Consider the following 23,719-nt stretch of genomic DNA (forward strand, 5'->3'; position numbering starts at 1 on the left):
AAAGATTAATGTAGATCTATGTTGACAGACAAGGAAAGATCACCTTTGTTTAGGAAAATCTTTGTTGAAAAAACAGAATATAGGATATGGTCTAATCTTTGTTTAAGAAAAAGCTCTAAAATATAGAAGTTTGGAAAGATACACACCAAATAGTTTTCTTTGGGTGGAGGAATTAATGCTGATTAAATAGAACACTTCCTTTTTATCTGAACTTTCTATAACAAGTAATTTCATTGTCATAATCAGAAAGACATTTTCATTTTGGGAAAAAGCACAGAAACAGGGACATCAATTTGATATAAATGCAGATGGATCACTTCAGAAACAGTCCAAAATTGACTATTAAAAGGCCTTCTGTTTTGTTTAATATAGAGTGAGGACTGGAATGGGCCATATCTACAGGGAGATTCAGCAGATGTGGATGAAGTGATTGCAGTATTTCAGGGTAAACATTATAAAAATAAACAAATGGGCAAACTAATGGAATGTGATAGACAGGATGCCTGAGTAATTACTATAAATGCTGTGTCCTTTTTTTCGTCAGAGACCCAGAAAGGACTTTAACCTCTAGGTCTATTAATTTGGCTTCTATCACTGATCAGAGTTAGTGGCACTTTATGTTCCAAATCATAAATACATGATTTGCCCTTGGTATGCGCTAGCAATTTTGTTTTCTTTCCATCAAAGTTTGTTATCTCATTGTAGGAATGGAAAATGTACGGGCTGGTGATATCACACAGGTGGGTGTCTACAACCTGAAGAATGTGACATGCAGGTAGGAATTTTCCATGTGGGAATTCACTTGAGTTCTTTTTTTTTTTATTTTTTTTTAAGATTTTATTTTTCTCCTTTTTCTCCCCAAAGCCCCTCGGTACATAGTTGTATATTTCGTTGTGGGTCCTTCTAGTTGTGGCATGTGGGATGCCGCCTCAGCGTGGTCTGATGAGCAGTGCCATGTCCGCGCCCAGGACTCGAACCAACGAAACACTGGGCCGCCTGCAGCGGAGCGCGAGAACTTAACCACTCGGCCACGGGGCCAGCCCCTCACTTGAGTTCTTAAATGGATCAGCCTCAGCCGTGGTTCCTACAAATAAAGTTCGGGAGTGACACTGAATTCTGGACTCTGGGAAGACCCTTGACCATGAGGTTGATCCTGTTTTTTGGTGCCCTTTTTGGGTATACCTACTGTCGACAGACATTTGTGGGGTAAGTTCCGTGTTCTGGTTCCTGTTTGAATTTTGCTTATCTGATTTACAGAGTCTCTCACCGGACCGTTGCAGGGTAAGGGATGTAACTGTTCAGCATTTTCAGAGAAGTTCTCTTAGATTTGGAGAGGGGATAGTGGGAATCATAGGAAGAAGTGATCAAAAAGAGAGATGAATGCCACGAAGGAAAAAATGAAAACTGAACACATATACTCTATTTCTCTCTGTCTTTAGCCATCTTCCCTTCCGACGATCAGAATGTAGGGATGGTAGACATCAGTGAAAATAAAGCTGTGTGGCTATTTGTCTCAGTCCATCTCAGGAAGCGTCTCAGTTACCCTCCCACCACCTCCGCCCTACCTTTCTGGGCTCCATCCTCCCTGTCAGCTCTTGTCCTCCCCATCTTTAGATCTAGTGCCATGCAGTGGAGCCTCATGAAGTGGGTGGACCAGGGCTGCAGATTTCAGCCCAACTTTAACTCTCACGGTTTTGTAGGATTCATCGTTGCTCCAAAGCAGTTTGGTTCCAAGATTCTATGAAGGGCATTAGGCAGCATTTCTTGAACAGTGTTCCAGGGAACTACAAAGTGGTCAAACAAATTTGTCCCCCAAAAAATGGGTGGTCAAATTTATTTACTGTAGTTCAAAAATTTTGGGAATCAGAGGGCTAAACAACTATAGGATTTCTAGGTGCTTTTACTAAATTAGCGTGCACTGTAAATCTACAAGAGGGGATCAAGATGGCTGCACCTACCCAATTTTTTGACCATCAAACTCCTCTCGTCTTTCTTTCCTTCTTTACTTTTTGCTAAGCAACTCAAAGGGCTACTATTCCCAAGAACACACACTAGGAAATATTAGTGTCACATATTATTCTTATCCATGGCTTCCCGTTTTAAAGGAGGACTCCTGGGAGTTCATGCATTAACCAAAAGGCATGAGACTCAAATGGAAGATTTTTCAGATCTTCTGTGGCAGGTGGAAGCAGGAGAGCCTTGAAGATCTCGCATACTTTCACTTATGTTTTCCACTAGAGATCACTGGAAATTGCACAGCTGGTTTCAGAAGACCCGGGTTTGGGTCTTTATACCAATCCCTTCCTCACTGCACACACGGGCAGGACAGTGACTTGGGAAGTCAGCCTACCTGGAGAAAAGGGATAGAGCAGGATCCTCTGTCACCAAGGAAAGGCTATAAGAACCCAGGCGTACTACCCAACTTTTTTCTAAGGATATGTGTTTGCTTGTTTTGTGACTTCTCTTTCCTGCCCAGGTGTCCTTGATACCCTTTTTTTTTTTTTTTTTTTGAGGAGGATTAGCTAACTGCTGCCAATCCTCCTCTTTTTTCTGAGGAAGACTCGCCCTGACCTAACATTCATGCCCATCTTCCTCTACTTTGTATGTGGGATGCCTTCCACAGCATGGCTTGCCAATGGTGCCATGTCCGTACCTGGGATCCAAACCAGCGAACCCCGGGCTGCCGAAGAGGAATGTGCGCCCTTAACCACTGTGCGACCGGGCCGGCCCCTCGATACCCTTTATTTCTCAGTGTGTGTGTGTGTGTGTGTGTGTGGAGAGAGAAAGGCACACCATGATTTTTCTGGGCCTCAATTCCCTAGCCGTATGCCAGGTTTGGGCCCTATGAATGGGGTTTGGAGATGGAACTCTGATATATTTCAGTTAACAACCATAGAAAGACATCCTAGGTCTACCCAGATGTGGATTCGATTTCTCTTACAAGTACTTACAAGCACCAAACTAATTATTCCTTTTTTTTTTTTACTTATTTCTGAAAAACAGGAACAGACAAGTTTTAAAAGCCAATGCTTTATGAGCAGCAGATGTTATTTGATAATTATTAACTAAAGAAAAGGTAACTCTAATGTCAAGCTTCCTGCTAGGAGCAGGTACACCTCTTAATTATGGAGATAACACTGCCTTGGGGGAAGTAAAGCCATTCTATCAACTGCTCTGTCTGGGGATGTGGGTCAGTATATTATTTATTAGTTTCTCCATTGTCAAAGAGATTATTGACTGCTGCATTAACCTCTTACATGCAAAGACTAACGAGCAGGAAGCAACAGGAAACACTGTCCAGGTTTTGCTTTTAAGGTCACGTATGTGGTTAATATTCTCTAGACACCAAATTCTTGAGATGATACCAAGGAATGAAGAACAAATAAAAAATCTGACAGAACTGGAGGCTGAAGAACATCTTCAGGGATCTGTTCCAGGGAGGGTTTCTGTCTCCCAGAGTGACTTCTCCACTGTTACACACAATGATTGAGATCTCTTATTTTGGACTGTATCTCATCTCCCTGACATAGTGTGGAATGCTAATTCATGGAGCTGGAATGCAGAAAACTTGTGCTCTAGTACCAACGATGTGACATTGGGCCAGTCACCTACCTTCCCTGTGTCTCATTTTCCCATTTAGTATAATAAGGATAAATATACCATTCTTCTATCTCACAGGTTTATTGTAAGAATGAAAAGAGAGATTGAATGTGAAAGTTACTTTGAGAAATCACTGAACACCTTTAATGCGTTATTTTCCTCCTAAAATAATTTATAATATTAATAGTTTGTTATGAAATGAATTGGATCACTTGAATGCCAACTGTTAAAAACAAACTGCCATAATTTAAAATAATCTTTACCTTCTGCCAGTTTTAATATCTAACCATAGGGAGGGAAAACAAATAAGACATACCAATGCTCGGATATTTAAAAACTCTTCTTGCAATATCATAGGGACTCCACAATGGTTCCAGTCTGATGGGCTTGAGGTACAATAGATATGAATTGATTTCTGGAAATCTGTCTGCGCTGAGCTGTCTGTTTCCCTTGAATGACCCACTCATTGCTTTGACCTTTTATCCCTTTCAGCTTGACTTCTGGAAGTCACCCACCATCCCAGGGGAGATAGCCCATGTCCCAGTTCCCTTTTCCAGCATCCAGGCAGTCGAAAGTTTCTTGGAGTCCCAAGAAACGCCTTATTCTGTCACGATTGAAGATGTTCAGGTAATTTTCCCACAGACCCGTCCTTCCAGAGGCTTGCTGGTCAACATGAACTGAAGGTCCATCCTCTTTTACCTTTGGGGACCCTCTACCAGGGAAGGGACCTGTGGGCGTCACTAGGATCTTCCTGCCATCTCTGCAGAGAGGGTAGGGAGGCGCTGTCCCTCTCCCTTTTGCATTTGGCACAAGTGGGATACGGTAATAAAAAATTTAAGGGAAATGGCAAAAAGAGAGTCTCTGGCATGAAATATAAAGTACAAACCGAAGGGTGTTAGTCAAAGTAGGTAAAAGTAAGATGTTATTATTTAGTTTTTTATTAGCAGTTACCTCAGGCCCTGGGCTCCCAGAAAGAAAGGATGAGCCATAAGACAATCAGAGGACTGACTGTCATGCTCTTTTTGCAGCATCTGCCTGGCCGGAAGTCCCGTTAATGTCCCATCCCCTTTCACAGTGCTGCCAGAATTAGGGAAAGGGATGACCCCAAAGCCTATGGGACTGGAAGAGGACCACTGGGGACTGGGGACCTATCATTTCCTTCACAATTGTAGATTCAAATGCATTGTAAACTAATCATAGATATAACTGGTTTTATCTGAGGCTCTCTTGGTCAAAGAGAATGAAGAAATGTTATTTAATCTTAAGACAAGAGAACGGAATGGTAACTTCAACTTTGAGGCTTATCATACCTTCAAAGAGGTAGGTGTTTCAAAATGAACATTAGAGAAATGGGCCATTCTCTCCTCTGATGACAAGGCCTATACTTCTACTTGGTGATTTAATGGAAATTATTCTCATATTATTTCCTAACTTCTCCAAGTTTCGCCAGGATTTCACAGCCAGTATCAGTGTCACTGCCTCGAGGCAGGACCTCCCACCTGCTCATCCCAGCAGCCATCATGTTATTTGGAAGTGTCCAGGTGTGTCTTAAGTGAGCACACAAGCAGCCTGCCACACTCATGATCTCTGCTCAAGGCCCCCTTGCTGATTTCTGACCTGTGCTGCCCACAGAGCCATTTGTGAGCCGTGCTTCATGGAAGCCACTGATAATGAAACCAGGGGACACCTTGACACCTCTGACTTCTAGCCAAGGGTGGGGTCTCCCAACCTGCCGAGTGCTCTCAGACCTCATGGTAGTGAAGTCTTTGCTCTCTTTCCTGGGTTCTGTTGGTGTGAAGAATGCCCCCTTCCTCCAGCTGGGTCGCACGCTGCCATCTGGGCACCTGGGCAGTGCTGCATTTGCGTCTTCCTGACAGAGAGCTTTTCTTGGGGCCCACAGGGGTCCATCCGCACTAACTGATTCGGGGGTGGAGGCTGGACCGGAGAGGATTTGGGGTTTGGGGTGTTAAGGTGAGAGGTGGAAGAGAAGGAAAAGGCCAGAAAAGAGGTATCTGGTAGGAACTCATTCCCCTTATCAGCAATCCTAAAATGCAAAGAACTCTGAAAACGATCCCTCCCCCACCCCCCAATTTATTTGGTGGCAAAACCTGACCTGACCTAAACTCATTTAGGGGCAAAAATCTGAACCAAGTTGCTACTCATTTGTCTCACTGCCAGAATTATTAATGTATTCGAATATGGAGCAATGCCACATGTGTAATATACAATAAATGCTTCCTGCCTTTCTAAAATTACACACACAAAAAACCCTTAATTTTAAATATGTATGGCCCCTAAGGGTTTCAGATAAGGGACTGTAGACCAGTATAGAGGATGAGGGAGAAAAGGGAGCAAAGAAAATAAGATGCGCGCTCTCTCCTTTGCTGGACCTCACAAATTGGTGTCTGCGTCCTAGGGAGAGCAAACGTCGGCAACGGCTGGAGAGGCTGTTTCATGCCGTTCACTCTCCAAGACACGCCCAGACATGCCTCAATCCCAGCAATGGACACAGCTTGGGTGCCCCAGCTGCACAGAATTTCGATCAGCCTTGCAAAAAAGAACCGGAGTAGCTGCCGATGGAAGTGCATCTGAGGCAGCCCCCGGCCTGAACTAGCCCTGCTGCGTTTTGTAGTGTCTGCCTTTAAATCCACTTTTTTTTTTTTTTTTTGGTGTCACTACCCCTTGTATTCCTTTGCTAGTGAGGGCGAGCAGCTTTCTAGCTGGGGAAGTTCCACCTTAGAGCAGCAGTGAGGGAAGCCACAAGCAAGCCAGAGAAGTGCCATTTTGTTTTAAGCACAAAACTGGAAAGAGCAGGCTGCACTGACGCAAAATGGCTTCCCCTTTTCCAGCCCCTGCAGATGCCCAGTGACTCATCGTCTCTCAGCTTTCATTCAAACGTCCCCAGTCGTGCAGCATCTGCCACACGGGCCTCTCCACTTTGTCCTGAGGGAATGGAAATGGAGGAGAAAGAAAGTCACTAATGGATGCATCAGATTATTCATTTGCAGATGTCTATTTATTCTTTGTAAACATTTCAGATTTCCGAAGAATTGGATAACCTCGTTGCTGAGCACCCTGGTCTACTGAGCAAAGTGAATATTGGCTATTCTTTCGAAAAGCGGCCCCTGAGCGTGCTCAAGATACACAGGTGCAGCTGTTGTTTTTCCTCCCGATGCTTCTAGAATCCCGCGCCTCCCAGGCGGGCCGTCAGTCCCGGCTCTGCGTGAAGAGCGAGTCCTTTTTTCCCCCTTCCTAACCGGTCTTTGCTGGTTTTCACCATCCACCTCCCCACAGCCCCCCCGCCCCTTTCTTGTTCTTTTTCTCTTTCCTGCGCAATCTGACGCAGGTCTGCAGAAGTGAATTAATACTCTCATCTTGATAGATTCGCTCTCAGGGAACCGGATGCGAACGCGCCAATGGGAACAGAGGAAGGGGGAGGTGGTGCCGACCCCAGAGTTGGGGGGCGATGGGGAAGGTGTTCTGTAATTAATCAAGGTAGAAGTTCTCTTTTTCTTCCTCTTTTTTTTTAAACAAGAGAATAATAATAATAATAATAATAAAAGCTCCAAGTACTTGCCTGAGCTTCACTTAAAAAAAGAAGAGTTCCCGCAGTGTGAAGGAGGAAGCCGGGCAACTAAATTAAACCGCAAAGGCAAATGCCCAGAAAGGCAGGCAGTTTTTAGGTGCTCGCTGAAAAAGGTTAGGGTTTTATTTCAACCGGTAATGTCTAACAGTCGTAGTGCTGATAATTTCAAGCTTTTTCACCTTGCTCTGAGAAAAAAAAGAGTGAAAATTATTTCCTCAGATTTCCTAGAAAGAGTTTAAGAAAAAAAAAAAAGAAGGAGTGATAATGTCACAACTCCCTGCTAAATTTGGAAACGTTATGGCTGAGAACCAGCAGACTCACTGGGACAGATGGATTTCTCCAGAGCGTTTTTCCCAAAGCAGGCCTGAGAGGAGTGGTTTGCCTGCTTTATGACACTAGGGTACATTTGCTAATATTTACTACCTTGTCTTTCTTTTTTTGTTTTTTAAAAAAATTTCCTCTTCCCTGTTTCTCCTACAACTGGGTCAGGAAACCCCAGATTCTCCTCCCCCTTGGATTTTCCTGGCCTTCCCTCCTCTAGGGTGGTTCTGTGGTTGAGAATGTTATGTGTTTTTGAAAGATCCCTGCTTTTTACATTTGAGCTTTTTGGAGGAAAAGGCATGAAACGTTTTCAACTAAAACTTTCAAAATCCTGTGAAATGTAGTTTTGAGCAAGGAGTTGCATTTCTCATTTACCTTATCTGCTATGTTTAGAATGCTGCACAGAGATAGAAGTTGATGGTGCAAAAATAATCTTTTCCTCCCCATTTACTGATCCAATTGGCAAAGCCAGTGTTCCAAATAAAACTGAGTCACTTAGATCATAATTTTTTTTTTAGGTATGCTTTTTTTTTTTTTTTTTGATGAGAAAGTTTGGCCCTCAGCTAACATCTGTTGCCAATCTTCCTTTTATTTTTTCTTTCCCCTTTCCTCCCCAAAGCTTTAGTACACAGTTGTATATCCTAGTTGTAGGTCATTCTGGCTCTTCTATGTGGGACACTGCCACAGCATGGCTTGATGAGCTGTGCGTAGGTCTGCACCCAGAATCTGAACCATCCAAACCTGGGCCACCGAAGCGGAGCACACTAAGTTAATCACTTGGCCAGGGGGCTGGCCCCAGATCATAAAATTTAAACTCTGGAGAGCACTTCCAGAGCCTCATCCTTTTTTATGAAGGACTCAAAATGTTATCACAAGCATTTTTTATTGCAAAAATAAGACAATCATTGCACAAAATTGGAAAAAGAAACTGAAAAAGAAAGAAAAAGGAAAAACATCTCTGTAATTCTAATTCCACAATTTGTTGTATATCTATTTCTTTCTCTCTTCTTTTCTCTCTTCCTCCCCCTCTACCTTTTTTTCGTATGTTTGTGTGTATGTACATATATATACACATACACACGGACTAGCCTTTTTATTTATTTATTTGAGGAAGATTAGCCCTGAGCTAACATCTGCCGCCAATCCTCCTCTTTTTGCTGAGGAAGACTGGCCCTCAGCTAACATCTGTGCCCATCTTCCTCTAGTTTATATGTGGGACGCCTGCCATAGCATGGCGTGCCAAGTGGTGCCATGTCTCCACCCGGGATCCAAACCTCGAACCCCAGGCTGCTGAAGTGGAACGTGCTCACTTAACCGATGCGCCACTGGGCTGGCCCCCCGACTAGCCATTTTAAAAAATTAAAATGGCATCATACTATTCTGTAACCTGTTTTTAGAAATTTACAGCATATGATAAACTTATTTTCACTTTTTTACATTATCCACAACAAGTTTTTACCAACTTCAAAGGAGAAAAAGTCTATATCCCTCTTGGTAGCCTGCATTTAAGCTTACATTAAAAGAAGGGACGAAAAAAGTCACATTAAATGAGACGAGTTAATCAACGGCATCACTGTCTATACCTCCTCCTTCTCTCTCAATCACATCAAGTACAGAAAAAGGGACAGATAAGACTCCCCCACTAAAGAGAGGGGAGGAGGGTCCCGCAGCAGTGGAGCCAATCCCATTTCCATGCTTGTTTTGCAGTTCAGCACCGGAGGACACAAGCGGGCCTTCTGGATAAATGCCGGAATCCATGGTCGAGAGTGGATTACTCAAGCTACTGCATTGTGGACAGCAAATCAGGTCATTTTGGCTAAAATTCCTCAATTATTTTGTCTTTCTGGGGTCAGGTCACACCTAAGAACAGTCCACGTGGTCCTAACGACTGACACTGTCAGCCCGAGACCTTCTCTTGGCACACAGGCAGGAAACGGACCCATTCAACCTTTTTCTGGTATTGCCCCACCCAGCATCCTGGCACTCTCCCCCAGGCCAGCCACTGTGTGCTCTGTTAAAAGACACAGTGAGCTAGAAGAAATTGAGCGGGTGGCAAGTTTGGACCCTGGGAGACAGATTTCAACATAAGAACAGACTAGAGAAAAATTGCTTTGGAGCCTGGAACTCTGAGGGCTAGAAATCTATAAGAATCTGTAAAATCTTGAAGGAGGCTCAGATGGAAAATATAAACAGGTGCTAGAAGAGCTTACTTTAACCTACAGATCCAAAGTGGAATTAGTTAAGGGTTTTGGGTTGTTCTGAAAATTTTCCAAATCTGATTTTCAAATCGGGGTGAAGCAATACCTCTCTTCCACATGTTTGTTGGAATTAAAGTCAGGACACTGGGCTGGGTGTGACCTAGTGTGGTATTTCTTAAGTAATTCAAAAATGACACGCTATAAATCAGAATGTTAATTCATGAGCAAAGGAAATCAATCCACATCAGATCATTCAAGCATATGCAGCCACGTGCATACCAACTGGTACATTTTTCCGTTCAATTAAAATGCGGTTACCTTTAGGGTATTATGAAATGGATATTTAACAGTTGAATAATAATGCCTTAGGATGGCTGAGCACAGGAAATGAATAAATTTTAATCCACCAGAAACTTCAACTCTACTGCAATTGATCACAAGTAGAAATTTAATTTCCCAAATGGAGTTTAACTGGTCCTCTGTATCTTTAGAAAAGTCTCTGAGTATTTAAGTAATCGGATGTTGGTCATGACTACTTTTGGAGAGCTAGCCTGTGTGGTGATTAAGGAAAACTGAAAAAATTTCTTTGGTTCATAGATGCCTCTAAGCCACATATGCCATTGCCCACCATTGCAGAATGCCTGACCAGAATTAATAAAAAGATTTCTCCTTTTTAGAGGGAAGGGATAAGTGATATCTGTTTTTTAAAAAGATATAAGTAAATTATTCTGACTGGAAATAAGGTATAGACCCTGGCATCTTCAACCCATTAACACTGCGGGAGATGGGACAGCAGTCCTCGGAGACTCTCACTGACCCCCAGGGATACCTGGTTCATGTTTAGAAAAAACATATTGCCTTAAGATTCTATCCCCTGTTCCCCAGTGAAAGGGGACTGTGAACTTGACATATATGTTGTTGTCTCTGCTCAGATTGCCTCTGATTATGGAAATGATCCATCTCTTACTTCCATTTTGGACTCAGTGGATATCTTCCTGCTGCCCGTCGCAAACCCTGATGGATATGTGTTCTCTCAAACCAAAGTAAGCCTGGACTTTTTCTTTCCTTCAACAAGAATCTAAGAAGATGTGTGGGAACTTCAAAAACAAAATAAAATAGATCTTTCTGTTCTTGATTCACCCTATACAGAATGCCTAATCTCTCAGTAGCGGCCCTGAATTGAGGCATATAGTGGAGTTTATAATCACTTCTTGTTCCAACACAAGATGTCTGTATCTATTGCCTCGGTCAGAGCCCATTTCCGCTGTTAGGCTGGGCTATTAGAGCTCAATGTTCGCCATCAGTTACCTAGGAGATTTGTTCCAATTATCTCCGTGTTTATGTGGTAGGATTGATAGAAAAGAGGAGGTGGATGTTACCTGCTGGCAATTAGATTGCGGTAGGATTTAGGTAGGCAGTACATTGCATCTAGCATTTTACTTACAACCTGTAGAAGAAATCCTCTGTCATATTACTAAAAGGAGCGATGTCGGGTTTTTTCTTTAAAATTTCACCACGAAACACTATTGTGGCAACTGTGACCCATGTAGATTCAAAATGAATCAGAGCATCAAGTTTATTTTTGGAGACAGCTGACTATGATAGTGTTTTTCAACGTGTGTTCAAAAGGAACTCGTACAAATACTAGTACTCATCTTGTGAGGTACCCTATGAATAAAGGGTTCTGTGATCAAGTTTGGGAAATATCAAACCATACAATAAAAAGGAATACAAATCACTGCATTCCTTTCTTGGAGGTTCATAAAAAAACATTAAAGCGTTAAAAAACTCTTAGAAGTTCTGAAGTAAATTAGCCAATTTAGCCCTATATTTTCCCCAAATTTTCTATCACAGAACCGTTGCTCTCTCCCCACTTTTTGTTTTTTTGTTTTTGTTTTTTATTGTTGTTTTTGTTTTTTTTGTTGTCAACGTTTAACAGAACTGGTGTTCTAAGGAACACAGTTTGGCAGGTATTCATATGAGGAGAGGGTTGAATATCTACCTCTGGCCCCGGTGAGACAACCATAAAGCTCCAAACAGAACCCCACATAAGGACTCTTCGACACCTCTGCAGGCAAGGGAAATTAGTGCAATTCCGAAGGGGCCTTCCTGGGAGAGAGCAAGGGAAATTAACAGAATTCTAAAGGGACCCTCTCATCAGCCTGAATAACCATCTTTCTTTTTTCTGTGTTCTCTCTTATTTGAATTTTAAAGAATCGTATGTGGTAGAAGACCCTGTCCAAGATACCTGACAGAGACTGTGTTGGTGTCGATCTGAACCGGAACCGGGACGCACATTTTGGAGGTGACTGCGGACACTTGCCCCTGAGATGCTCAGATGTTGTCTGGCCAACTAGCTATTTTGCATGGCTCTGCTGCGGTGCTGTCAGCCTGCTAAGCCCATTCAGGATTGAAGCCATTTAAAAACCCATTTGAAAAACACTTAACTAAATTCCCTTCACAGGCGCGCAGTGCTGTCACAGAGCTCTGAACAGCATTTAATATATTTTGTCTCACATCTTGGTTTTCCCACAGGCTGTAACCCAGCTCGGCTTCTGAGCTTCCAGAGCAAGATTGCCTGCAATGGAGGGAGGCCTCAGGAAGCCCTGAACTAACCACTAGAGGGGGTTAGGATCTATTCAGAGAAGAAGCATTACATCATCTATGGATGCTTCGAGAAAGAAAACTAAAAAGAAGTACAAATAGGATTAAGAAACTGATTTTCAAAATAGAGTCAAAGAGAAAATATTAGCTTGCTACTCTGGCTTTGTTGACTTAGAGCTCTAATTTTTCAGAGTCAGTAGCAGGCTGGTTGGGGGGGCTCCTTAATACTTTCAGGCACCAGTTAAAACCTCGTATGTTTCTCTAATCACAGAATTGGAATTTGTTTGGTTTTTTCCTCATTAGGTGTGATAACAGTGAGGTTAGAAGCTGTCTTTTTCACTGTAGTATTCCTAACACCCCGCACAGTATCTGGAACGTAGAAGGTAATCACTAAATATTTGTAAGACAAATGAATTAATGAGAGTTATTGAGTCAAGAAAGGACACACTTGGGAATTGTGATAAGATATGGATGAGTGGCAACTTCATTCATCGCTTTTACAATAATTTTTTTTTTCAGTGTAGGGAAAAAAAATTAAAGTATCAGATCCAAAATATTGAACAATGCCCAGCAATTCTATGTCAGTTTTTTTCCTGAAATATTGTTCTTATTAAATAATCTTAAAATAAGGTGACAGGTTGTATTTAGACTTTGTATATATCATTTAGAGACCCTGGGGGGAGGGTCCAATGTCCCAGCTGTCCCCTCAGAGTTCCTTCAGCATTCACATCCCTGGTCAGGCCACTGAAGAACCAACTCAGTGGTCATGAGTAATTCTAGTTGCTATGAAAATAAAGGCCAAAGATGTCCTTATTGTCAAACGTAGTTGTGATTTTCTCACTGCAGAAAGGGTGTCAGAGGTTCCTTGCATTTGTAGCTTTGTGACTTAGAAGTACAGATGCATAGAGTCTTCTACTCTTGGGCTCTAAGAATTGGAAGAGATCCCAGAAAATAAGCTTGCTCAACTCCCACCCAATGCAGGAATTCCATCTATAATATTAAATCTAGCTTTTCTTCCAATATCTCCCACAGAGAGGAGATGATCTAATTTGATAGCTCTTTCTGCCATATAGAGGAACCATACTTAGCTATTTATTTTTTTGGTGAAGAAGATAGCCACTGAGCTAACATCTGTGCCAGTCTTCCTCTACTTTGTATGTGGGGTGCCACTGCAGCATGGCTTGATGAGCCGTATGTAGGTCCACACCTGGGATCTGAACCTGTGAACCCAGGGCTGCTGAAGCAGAGTGCATGAACTTAACCACTATGCCACCAGACTGGTCCCCCGAGGAACCATATTTTTAAAGAAGAGAGATGTGACCAGAATCACTTCAGTTGGGCTCTCCAACTATGCCCTTAAATAATGACTCCATCTAACACAGTGACAATCTTGCTCTGATTTCCAGAGGGGGAACTTAGTGATGTACTGCAACCGCCCCCATACAGTGTCTTCTTAGTGTTCCCTGTTCTCTCTTGGGTTCTTCTGCCTCCCATCAGGACCTGGAGCCAGCAATGACCCCTGCTCTGATGGATACCACGGACCCAGTGCCAACTCTGAAGTTGAAGTGAAATCCATAGTGGATCTCATCAAGAGGCATGGAAACTTCAAGGCCTTCATTACCCTCCACAGCTATTCCCAGCTGCTGGTGTTCCCCTATGGGTATACATGTAGCAGGCCAGATAACTTTAATGAGCTGGTGAGTTTCTGAAACTTCATTTCAGCTCAGCCACAGCATCCATTGTGTGGACAAGAAAGTTTCAGTCATAAAGTTAGGTACTGAGATGTTATGTACTAGTGACAGTTTACAAAGATGAATGAGACATAGTACGTCCATCCACGGGAAAGACTGTGATTCAGGCAAATGTTTGAAAGACGGGTTATGGACTTTCCTAAATTGTTTCCTTGGGAAACAGAATTCATGAAATTATTATTGCCCTAATCTACATGAGCAGGACCTTGATTCAACCATAAATTCCCTGGCTCTGCTTTCTGTTGCTTAGGAAATAACCACCTGGATTTGGACCTGAGGCTCTTGGTTCTGTAGTCAGATGCTCTATGCTAAGCAATGCTGTCTCCCAGCTCCTTACCTGATACCCTCCTGGTGCCTTCAGCTCTACGAGCTTCTGTCACGATGCACTCGTGTACGATGTTGGGTGTAAAACACTCACTTCCTTGACTTGATACCTTCCATCATCTTTCCTGTTTTAGGACTAAGCAAACTGGTGGCAGCCTTAAGTCAGACGGTGACATCTCAGGGGGCTGCTTACAATTGAACAAGAGCTATCCCAGCTGAAGGGAATGTGCATTTATTTCCAACTTGGCTTTTAGGCTTTGTTTTTAAGACCCATATGTTAGAGATAAGCCTTGAGATGGGACCTTTCAGTCAGTTTACTTTCAAATAGATGGTTTTCAGCAGCCCCTAGCAGAAATGGAATAGATTATTCCAATGCAGGTGTATCTTGCACCTTAGCAGTCGGATTTTAGCCCTGTAAGGCAGTTTCCAGGGTTTTGTTGGTGAGTCTTACCTCTCAAGGTCGAATTGGGGAAGAAAGAATGGCAGGGTTGAAAGAACCTAACAGGTACTTTTAGAAAGCTAGCTAACCTTCAGTTATGTACTCTGGTGCTCAGATCTCTGCCAGGTAGTCATCCAACCTATGATGGGACAGCTTCTTGCCTCCAAGGGAGCCTATTCCATGTTGGGGCAGATTTGACTTGTTTGAGTTCTTCCTTATAGAGAGTGAGAACTTTCTCCTATGGTTTTTACCGACCAGTTCCGGTTTATTGTCTTACTTCATAGAGCAAGTTTATTTCCCTTTGAGAGGGAAAATCCATTAATTACTTGAAGACCAGTACCCTGCTTCTCCTAGGTTTTTCCTTGTCCCCACTAAATGCCCCCAGTTCCTTCAAGCACTCGTAATATGGTCCCAAGTTCCCTTACCATTCTGGTTGTTGCTCTTTTCTGAACATGCTTTGGTTTGTCCATGTTCTTCAAGGGGAGCTCCCAGAATGAATGTAAAACTTGTGTTGGCGGGTTAACCAGCCCAGAGCAGAGCGTGACCATAACTGCCCTCATCCAGACTGTGCACTTCTGCTTATGCAGTTGAGGGTCACATTAGTTTTTTGGCAGTCGCACCGTGCCGTTGACTCATGTTGGGCTCATTGACAACTGAAACCCCCAGGCTCTCTGAGGATTCCAGCGAGCCAGGTTTCCCCCATCTGGTAATTGTACAGTTGTTTTCCTGGACCCAAGTTCAAGACCTTACATTTATCCCTAGCAAGGACAGTAAAGCCTCAATCAGTCAAAATTGGAACCCTCAAATAATGGAAAATATTTTGCTGAGCTCTACTTCTTGGAAAAAGAGACAATCATAGGGAAATAAGCCAATGTAGGGATCCAGTAAAAAAAAAAATCAATTTCCCGGGTACATCCTGGGGTCAGTACACATTCTCTTTAGCCCCTTACTCCTACCTTATTTCCATCCACACCCCTGAACAAGGAGAGCTGGTGGCAAAATAATGACCCTGGTGTATTTATTGCAAATACCTGGATGGTCAAATAAACAGTAAGGGTCTTCCTGTTGTATTTTCAAAGCCAACAGAAGTGAACTTGTGCTTACTTCTCAGTGAAAATGGTTAAAACAAGAAGGGTGTTGTGCTCAAGCCTCAACTAACCGGAGAGTCCGGTTAATCAGACTGTGTCATTCTACACCTGTTCTCCTAAGAGACAAATGTTATCCATCCACCTTTCGTTGGTTCTCTCATTCTAGAATGAAGTGGTCCCAAAGGCTGCCCATCTTTGAGAAGCCTGAAAGGCACCGTATAAAGTGGGACCTATGTGCTCAATTGTCTGTAAGTGTCCAATGTGTTTTTACAAATGACCCACTAAGATGACAGGCACCATGTGACTTTGGGCCAAAGCCTTTAAGTGCCCTGATGTGAAAGGCATGGAACCTTCACGCAGGGAACCCAGCCATAACCAGATCCCCTCAGTAAGGCTGAGTATCCTCCATGAGATACCTACCATGTGATATCTAGAGCAAAGAATTTCCTAAAGATTTGTATTGTGTTCTCTCCCCCTGCTTGTCCGGATCCTTATGGTCACTTTCATTATGTGGAATTTCTTTGCCTGAGAATGGCCTTTATCAAGATCTGGTCCTCAGTCAGGCACTTTTATTAATTTCCCCTTTCCTAGCTAAGGATGGCTCTCACTCTGAGTAATCCCATGGACTGTGCATGGGGACAGAATGGATGCGACTCTTTAAGAGGACCCAGATGACTCAGTGGATAGACTCTTTTGCAGTCACTTCTCCGTGCAGAGTTTGGGGGAGACAAAGAGGAAGACAGATCAGGAATACTGACAGTGTCAGGAATAAGTCTGGGTAGTCTGCTGTCAGACTTTCTGAGACTCCCCTCTCCCACAGTGGATAGGGATGAAAAGAAGAAATGACTTCAGTGCTGTGGGAAATCCTGGTGCACCTTCATGCTATTCTGAGTCCCTCAGAGGTATCCCCTCACTTTATGGACAAAGCCAGAAACTGCCCAGGATCCCTAGTGTTCCATGCCTGATGATCCTTTGGAAACAAATGCCTCTTATAGGCAGCCACTCTGTCCAGCACACTTTTATTAAGCATCTACTATGTGCTGATCATTATGCCAAGTACTGGAGACATAATGAATTCCACAGAGAACTCACAGTTTAATATGGAAGAAGAAGAGAAAGACAAATGAATGCTGGTATGATATGTGCAATGGTATAGAAGTATTAGAAAGTTGGGGGGATTTGACAGTGGCAGAGTCAGGAAAAGCTTCATATAGGAGAAGGGTGAGATTTTGAAGGCTGACCACCAGAAAGCTAGAGAAGGGGAAAATAGGGCATTCTGGTTAGTTAACAGCACATGCAAAGACCTAGGAGTATGAAAATACATGATGGGCTCTGGGAACTTCAAGGAGGTTTTGGACTACTGGAATGAAAATGGTAAGAAGGGGAGTGGGGGAGTTCAGGTTTTTATGTGCCACGTTAGGGAGTTTGGATTTTAACCCAAAGGATTCTGGAAGCCACTGGAGAGTGTTCGGCAGAGCAGTGAGTACATCGAGGCATACGGTATTTTAGATAAAATGCATTAGCAGGATGGAGTGATGATGGACTGGAAGTAGGAACATCCCACAGGAAGAGAAGGAAGAGTTCAGGTGAGAGATGATGGCCCAAACTAGAGCAGTGCCAATGAGGATGGAAGCGAGGCATCTCAGAGGTAAAACCAAAAGCCTTTTGTCATTTATTGGATGTAAAGAGTTTCTTCCTGAGGGTCATTGAATGGTACCATTAACTGAGGGAGCAATCCAGGAAGGTGAAAGAGGGGTGGGGCTGAAAAATAATCAGTTCAGTTCTGGACATAGTGAGGTTGAGATAATTGGTGTGTGTTCAAGTGGAGATGTCCTACAGGCTTTGGGCTACATGGCCCTGGGGTTCTGTGGAGAGAGATATTAGGGGTAGTTGACACAGAGAGGGTGGTTGAAACAGGAGAGCAAAAAGAGCATTTGGAGTGGGAAGAGCCCTGGTGGAGGAGGGGAGCAAGATGTTAGACAACAGAAGGGGTTAGCAGTGAGGGAGGGACACACAGCAGGCCTAGGCAGAGAGGCCGAGAACCCTACATTTCAGAAACCAGGGAAGGAGCAATTGTTGAAAAGGAGGCAGTGGTTGACAATCACAAGAAGGCCACAAAGAGGTCAAATAGGACATTTAGCATTGGATTTTCATCACTAGCTTACTGGTGACCTTAACCAGAGCAGGTTCCGAAGAGCGGTAAGAGTAACTGGGGAGTATATGGAATGAAGGAGAGGGGAAGTTGGGTGAGTGGACTGCTCTTTCTAGGAGCCTGGATGAGAAGGAAGAGAGAGAGGAAGGGAGGGTTTTGTTTTTGAGATAACGGACTTATTTACTGATTGTAGGAAAAGGAACAATAGAGAGGGAGAGGTGGAAGGTGCAGGAGAGAGAAGAAATGAGCAAGGCAGTACTGATCCAGAGTAGGGGAGAAGAGTGGCAAAAAGGGGACAAGCAGAGGTGGGCAGATTAGGCCTGGCCGAGAGGAGTGAGTCTGCAGACATGCTGCAGGCACTGATGTGGGTGCATCTGTAGGAGGGTGGTGGCGGGAATCTGAGGGAGTGCACACAGATAAAAACATGTCAGCCATGTTTTTCTTTGGAGAGGAAAGGAGTAATAGTTTACTCACCATGTCTAGAACACAATGGAAATCCAGAAACTCTGATCTGGTAATATTTCAGATCACGAAAGTTTCTTTTTTTCCAGATTATGGGATTTTTTTTCTTTTCTCTTTTCCTATTACGATGCATTTTAAAAACTTTATAGAAAAAAAGAATTCAATAATCATATTTTATTATCAGTTTCAAGTTCATTCATGATTTTGTTAATGAACACAAATATATTTACCTAGTTATAATCAATGTCTTTGTTCTTTCTTGTGTCCAGCTTTTTTCAGTTAACATCATTTCATGTGTAGTTTTACGTGTTTCCACTCTTGGTGTTTGTTGTTCCATTATATTGCTATATCCCAGTTATTGGGCCTTTGGATTAGTTCAGCTTTTTGCTAAATAGTGCTGCTATGAACATGTTGGTACAAACTCCTTTTTCTTTTAGATGATCTCTTTGGTGGATGTTCCCAAGTCCAGATTACTAAGTAAAATGGAATCAACAGCTTTGGAGCTTTTGTTACGTATCTTTTAGGCTAGTCTCAGGGAAGACTGATCTGCTTATGGTTTCACAGGATCGTCCCCCCCCTTTGTTGGGGGAACGTCCAGGGCAGAGGGCCCTCTGAGTGGTGGTGATGGGGAGGAAGGCCATAATGGCCACTTAAGGCTGAGGAATGCCTATGTCCTTTGGTTGGCAGCCTCTGCATGGAGGCTGGAGTTCAGATTGTCAACAGAATGGCATCATTTGCTCCCGAGACCCCTACATGGGGTCTCAACCATTTTATTAGAGGAATCTAGTTTTTCACTCTCTTTATCTGAGGTATTTACAAGGATAGTAGACCTTGGAAGGCTAAGGTTTAGTATGCTTTTCTTGATAAGATCACAGATATTGAAGATATTTCTAATAAGCTAATATCAGGCAAGTATAGCGTTTGCTGTCTAATATTTTGGAACCTGACCATTAATGGTAAAGCAAGTTCTGGCTGCATCTCTGCCCGGAGCTGACTCTGTTATCCTTGATCCTGGCCTCATTCCAGCATGGACAAGCACTGCCTCTAAAAGCTAGTCACAATTAAGTACTTTTTGTCTCCTGCCCGAGATTGGTATGCAGCTGTGGGCTGAACACCTGCTTCACTCCACCCGAGAGGTGGCTGGACTTCTGTGCTGGGTGAGACATTTCCTGGGCAGTTTCTCATCTGGAAAGGGCTATGAGGAGCTGCACTACAATAGGTGGTTGGTCCAGGAGAAGTTGTTACGTGAGTTCTCAGAGAGGTGTAGGGGGAAAAACTCAGACCTTGGGGACAGAGGCCTGGGTTTGAGTTACAGCTCTGCCACTTTGGAACCAAGTAACCTTGGGCAGGTCACTCATCCTCCCTTGGTTTCTTCATCTGTGAATTGGGTTGTCCAGAGGCTCAGAAGATAAAATGTAGAATGAAAGTGTTAGTAACTCTAAGGCACTTGTAAATGTTGCTCATTAGTTTCCTAGTGAACTACTCTCCTCCAGGTGCCTCTGATCCTTAATGTGGTCCAGCTTTTTGATAGGATCCTATCATGTGTTGATAATGATAGGTATAATCACAACTGACACATTTTGAATGTCTGTTCTACATTCATTATCCCAGTTCCTTCGCTTAACCTCTCTGAACCTCAGTTTTCTCATCTGTAAAATGGGAATAATACTAGTATCTACCTCATGACCCAGGTGGGGATTAAATGAACCAATTTAGCATACAGCCTAATACATTTAGTAAGCACTCAACAAATATTGGAATCATAAACATTATATTATCCTATTTAATTCTCAGTACTCTATGAAATAAGTAGTATTATTATCCCTATTAGGTGGATGAAGCATTTGGACTCAGAGAGGTAAGTGACCTGCCTTAGGTCACCTAGCTAATGATCTGCAGAACCAGGATTCAATCTGAAGTATTCTGTCTACTATGGACCTCTTAGTGGATCGGCTGTGTTGCGTAGCCATACCAAAGGTATAACTTAGTAATTTTGGTACTCGGGAAGATTCAGTTTAAGTCAGCAACCGTTTGGTGTTTGTTATTTACTGGGCACTGCTCTAGTGCTGTGGGCGAAGGCAAAGACACAAGTCACAGGAGTTCATGGTGTTAACTCACAGTATTAACCACTAGTCTGATTCCTCCCTGGTACGGCTTCCCTGGTCTTCCCCTTTGCACAACTCCGTTCTTAGGAACTAGGTGACATCCATCTCTGCCCATCTGACCACTACCTGACCTCCCTGGGAGGGGCCTCAGAGCTGGTCCATTGCTCAGCTCTTCTGAGTCATGATTGCCTGCAAGTCTTTGTAGGCTAATGCTTCTTTCTTTCATCATCTGTCACGTCAGTGGCCACACGTTATACAGGTGCACATTACTCTGTTGGTTTAACCCAACACATACAGGTGCTGGGCATGTTATTTGACATCAGAACAAAGCCTGCTCCACACTTAGCTGAAAGTTCCCTGAGGGCAGGGACCAAATCTTTTACTCTGTTTGTAATCCTTCCTCTCCCACTAGAGAAAACAACGTCTACGTCTAGCCCTTGTCTAAAGAAGGAAGTGATGTGGCCTCCCTAAGGTGTAGAAGATGGCAATTAGGAGATCAGGCAGGATTCCAAATGGATGAGTGAAGCCAGAGGCTCCTAAGGATGCCAAAGGAAGGCAAGCTTAGTGTCCATTTGAATAACACCTTTTGCTTTTCACATTAATCTGTATTTTTTCATACACACAACGCCCTACTAAGCTGTCCCTGCTCTCAAGGTCCATGCAGATATGGGCCTGACTTACCTTTGATAATGGTGGAACTTAATCTAGAGGTCCTATAGCTGTGAGGGGCCAGTGGGAATAGCATAACCAGACTTTTTTCACTTTTATCCTTCAGACCAAGCCAGTGGAGGAAGCATCGACTGGGCCTGTGACTTTGGCATCAAATACTCATTTGCCTTTGAACTGAGAGACATGGGTTGCTATGGCTTCCTCCTGCCTGCCGATCAGATCTTGCCCACAGCCAAAGAAACCTGGCTTGGTTTGAAGACAATCCTGGAGCATGTGCGAGACCACCCCTGTTAGGGCTCTGAGAAAGAAATACCATTAAAAGCTATTTTGTTTGAAGCACAGTTGGGTTGTGATTATTACTTTTTCGAATTTTGATCTAGGAGCATTATGTCTTCAATTTGTGCTGCCCTAAAAACGGCAAGCCACTGAGGTGTACCCCTTCATCGTTTTTTAAATCCATCCTGAGCAAAATGCTCCCAACATTCTTTAAAATTTATTTTTTAAAATTATAGTAAAATACACATATCATAGAATTTAACGTTTTAACTTTTTAAAAATTTTATTTATTTTTTATTTTATTTTATGTTTTTGGAGGAAGATTAGCCCTGAGCTAACATCTGCTGCCAATCCTCCTCTTTTTGCTGAGGAAGACTGGCCCAGAGCTAACATCCGTGATCATCTTCCTCTACTTTATATGTGGGATGCCTACCACAGCATGGCCTTCTGAGCGGTGCCATGTCCGCACCCGGGATCCGAACTGGCAAACCCCGGGCTGCCGAAGCGGAACGTGCAAACTTAACTGCTGGGCCACTGGGCTGGCCCCTTAACTTTTTTTTTTTTTTTTAAGATGGGCACCTGAGCTAACGTCTGTTGCCAATCTTCTTTTTTCTTTTTTTCCTTCTTCTCTCCAAAGCCCCCCAATACATAGGTGTGTCTTCTAGTCATAGATCCTTCTGGCTCCGCTGTGTGGGATGCTGCCTCAGCGTGGTCTGGTGAGCAGTGCCATGTCCTTGCCTAGGATCTGAACTGGTGAAATCCTGGGCCGCCAAAGCAGAGTGCGCAAACTTAACCACTCGGCCACAGGGCAGGCCCCCATTTTAACTATTTTTAAGTGTATAATTCAGTGGCTTTAAGTACTTTCACAGTGCTGTGCAATCATCACCACCATCCATCTCCAGAACTTTTTCTTCATCCCAAACTGAAGCTCTGTACCCATTAAGCAATAACTCCCCATACTCCTTCAATCCAGCCCCTGGTAGCCTCTATGCTGCTTTCTGTCTCTATGCATTTGCCTGTTCTAGGTGCCACGTACAAATGGAATCAAATAGTACTTGTCCTTTTGTGACTGACTTATTTTACTTAGCATGATGTTTTCAAGGTTCATCCATGTTGTGGCATGTGTCAGCTCCTTCACCTTAATAGAATAGCATTTAAGAGATGGAAGTGGACTTTTGAGATAGTTTATTCAATAAATACTAATTAAGCCACTGCGTTGTGCCAAGCATTGTGCTAGGTGCTGTATCCTTTGGTTCCATTGTTGGCTTCTGCTTTTCCATTTCTGGTATGCTGCATTATAAACATTGGTGGGGACCCAAACCAGCGACATGCCTTCCTGCTGGCTGCCCCATCCAGTCTGGGTCTCAGATTCCATATAATTTCTCTTTAGACATTCACTTCCAAGAAGGACTTAGATTTTGTTGATGGATTTCCCTGGGAGAAAAAGATGGGAAGTGAATTCCAGCTTGTCTAGAATTCTGGGTATTTGATTCTTTAGTTCACATTGCTTGCAGATTCCAGTCTCAGCTTCTCTTGTTACTAATTTCAGAGCTGAAATCTATTTTGGTGAAGTAGAGCCCAACCTTTGTGATGGACCGGAGTGGGCACAGGAGTTCAGTTTCAGTGTTGGAAGGATGAAAGAGCTCTGATAGAGGCCACTGGCTCCACAACTCCTGACAAAGACTTTCCTTGACCAAACCTTAGACAGGCTCTCTGAGTCTTCTTTTTGACTAGGGCTTGTCTTTTGGCCCTAAATCAGTCTTAGCAGAGAATTCTGCTAAGTCATCCCCCAATTCTTGACATCTGATCAAGTTCCTCATCCTCCACTTTTTATGTGTACATCTTTGGCCTGCCTTTAGCAAGAATCCTGTTAGGCTAGTTAAGCAAGAATCCCCCTACTCTTTTTTTTTCTTGAGGAAGATTAGCCCTGAGCTAACATCTGCCACCAATCCTCCTCTTTTTGCTGAGGAAGACTGGCCCTGAGCTCACATCTGTGCCCGTTTTCTTCTACTTTGTATGTGGGACACCTACCACAGCATGGCCTGACAAGCAGTACTAGGTCCACACCTGGGATGTGAGCCGGTGAACCCTGGGCTGCCAAATCAGAACGTGCGAACTTAACTGCTGTGCCATGGGCTGGCTGT

General features: G+C 43.3%; 1 protein-coding gene across 1 annotated transcript; it reads left to right on the forward strand.

Moving 5' to 3' along the window:
• Positions 1-868: 868 nt before the first annotated feature.
• Positions 869-21,606, forward strand: CPA2 (carboxypeptidase A2). The gene is given in 11 exon segments (XM_023639676.2): positions 869-1,206; positions 3,343-3,430; positions 4,093-4,227; positions 4,822-4,920; positions 6,639-6,748; positions 9,220-9,313; positions 10,638-10,748; positions 11,920-12,010; positions 13,807-14,006; positions 16,078-16,159; positions 21,406-21,606. Coding segments are annotated over 11 exon segments (1,344 nt in total). The 5' UTR covers positions 869-1,060; the 3' UTR covers positions 21,594-21,606.
• The last annotated feature ends 2,113 nt before the right edge of the window (positions 21,607-23,719 follow it).

This window comes from Equus caballus, chromosome 4 (genome assembly GCF_041296265.1).
Source record: "Equus caballus isolate H_3958 breed thoroughbred chromosome 4, TB-T2T, whole genome shotgun sequence".
NCBI classification, from domain to species: Eukaryota; Metazoa; Chordata; class Mammalia; order Perissodactyla; family Equidae; genus Equus; species Equus caballus.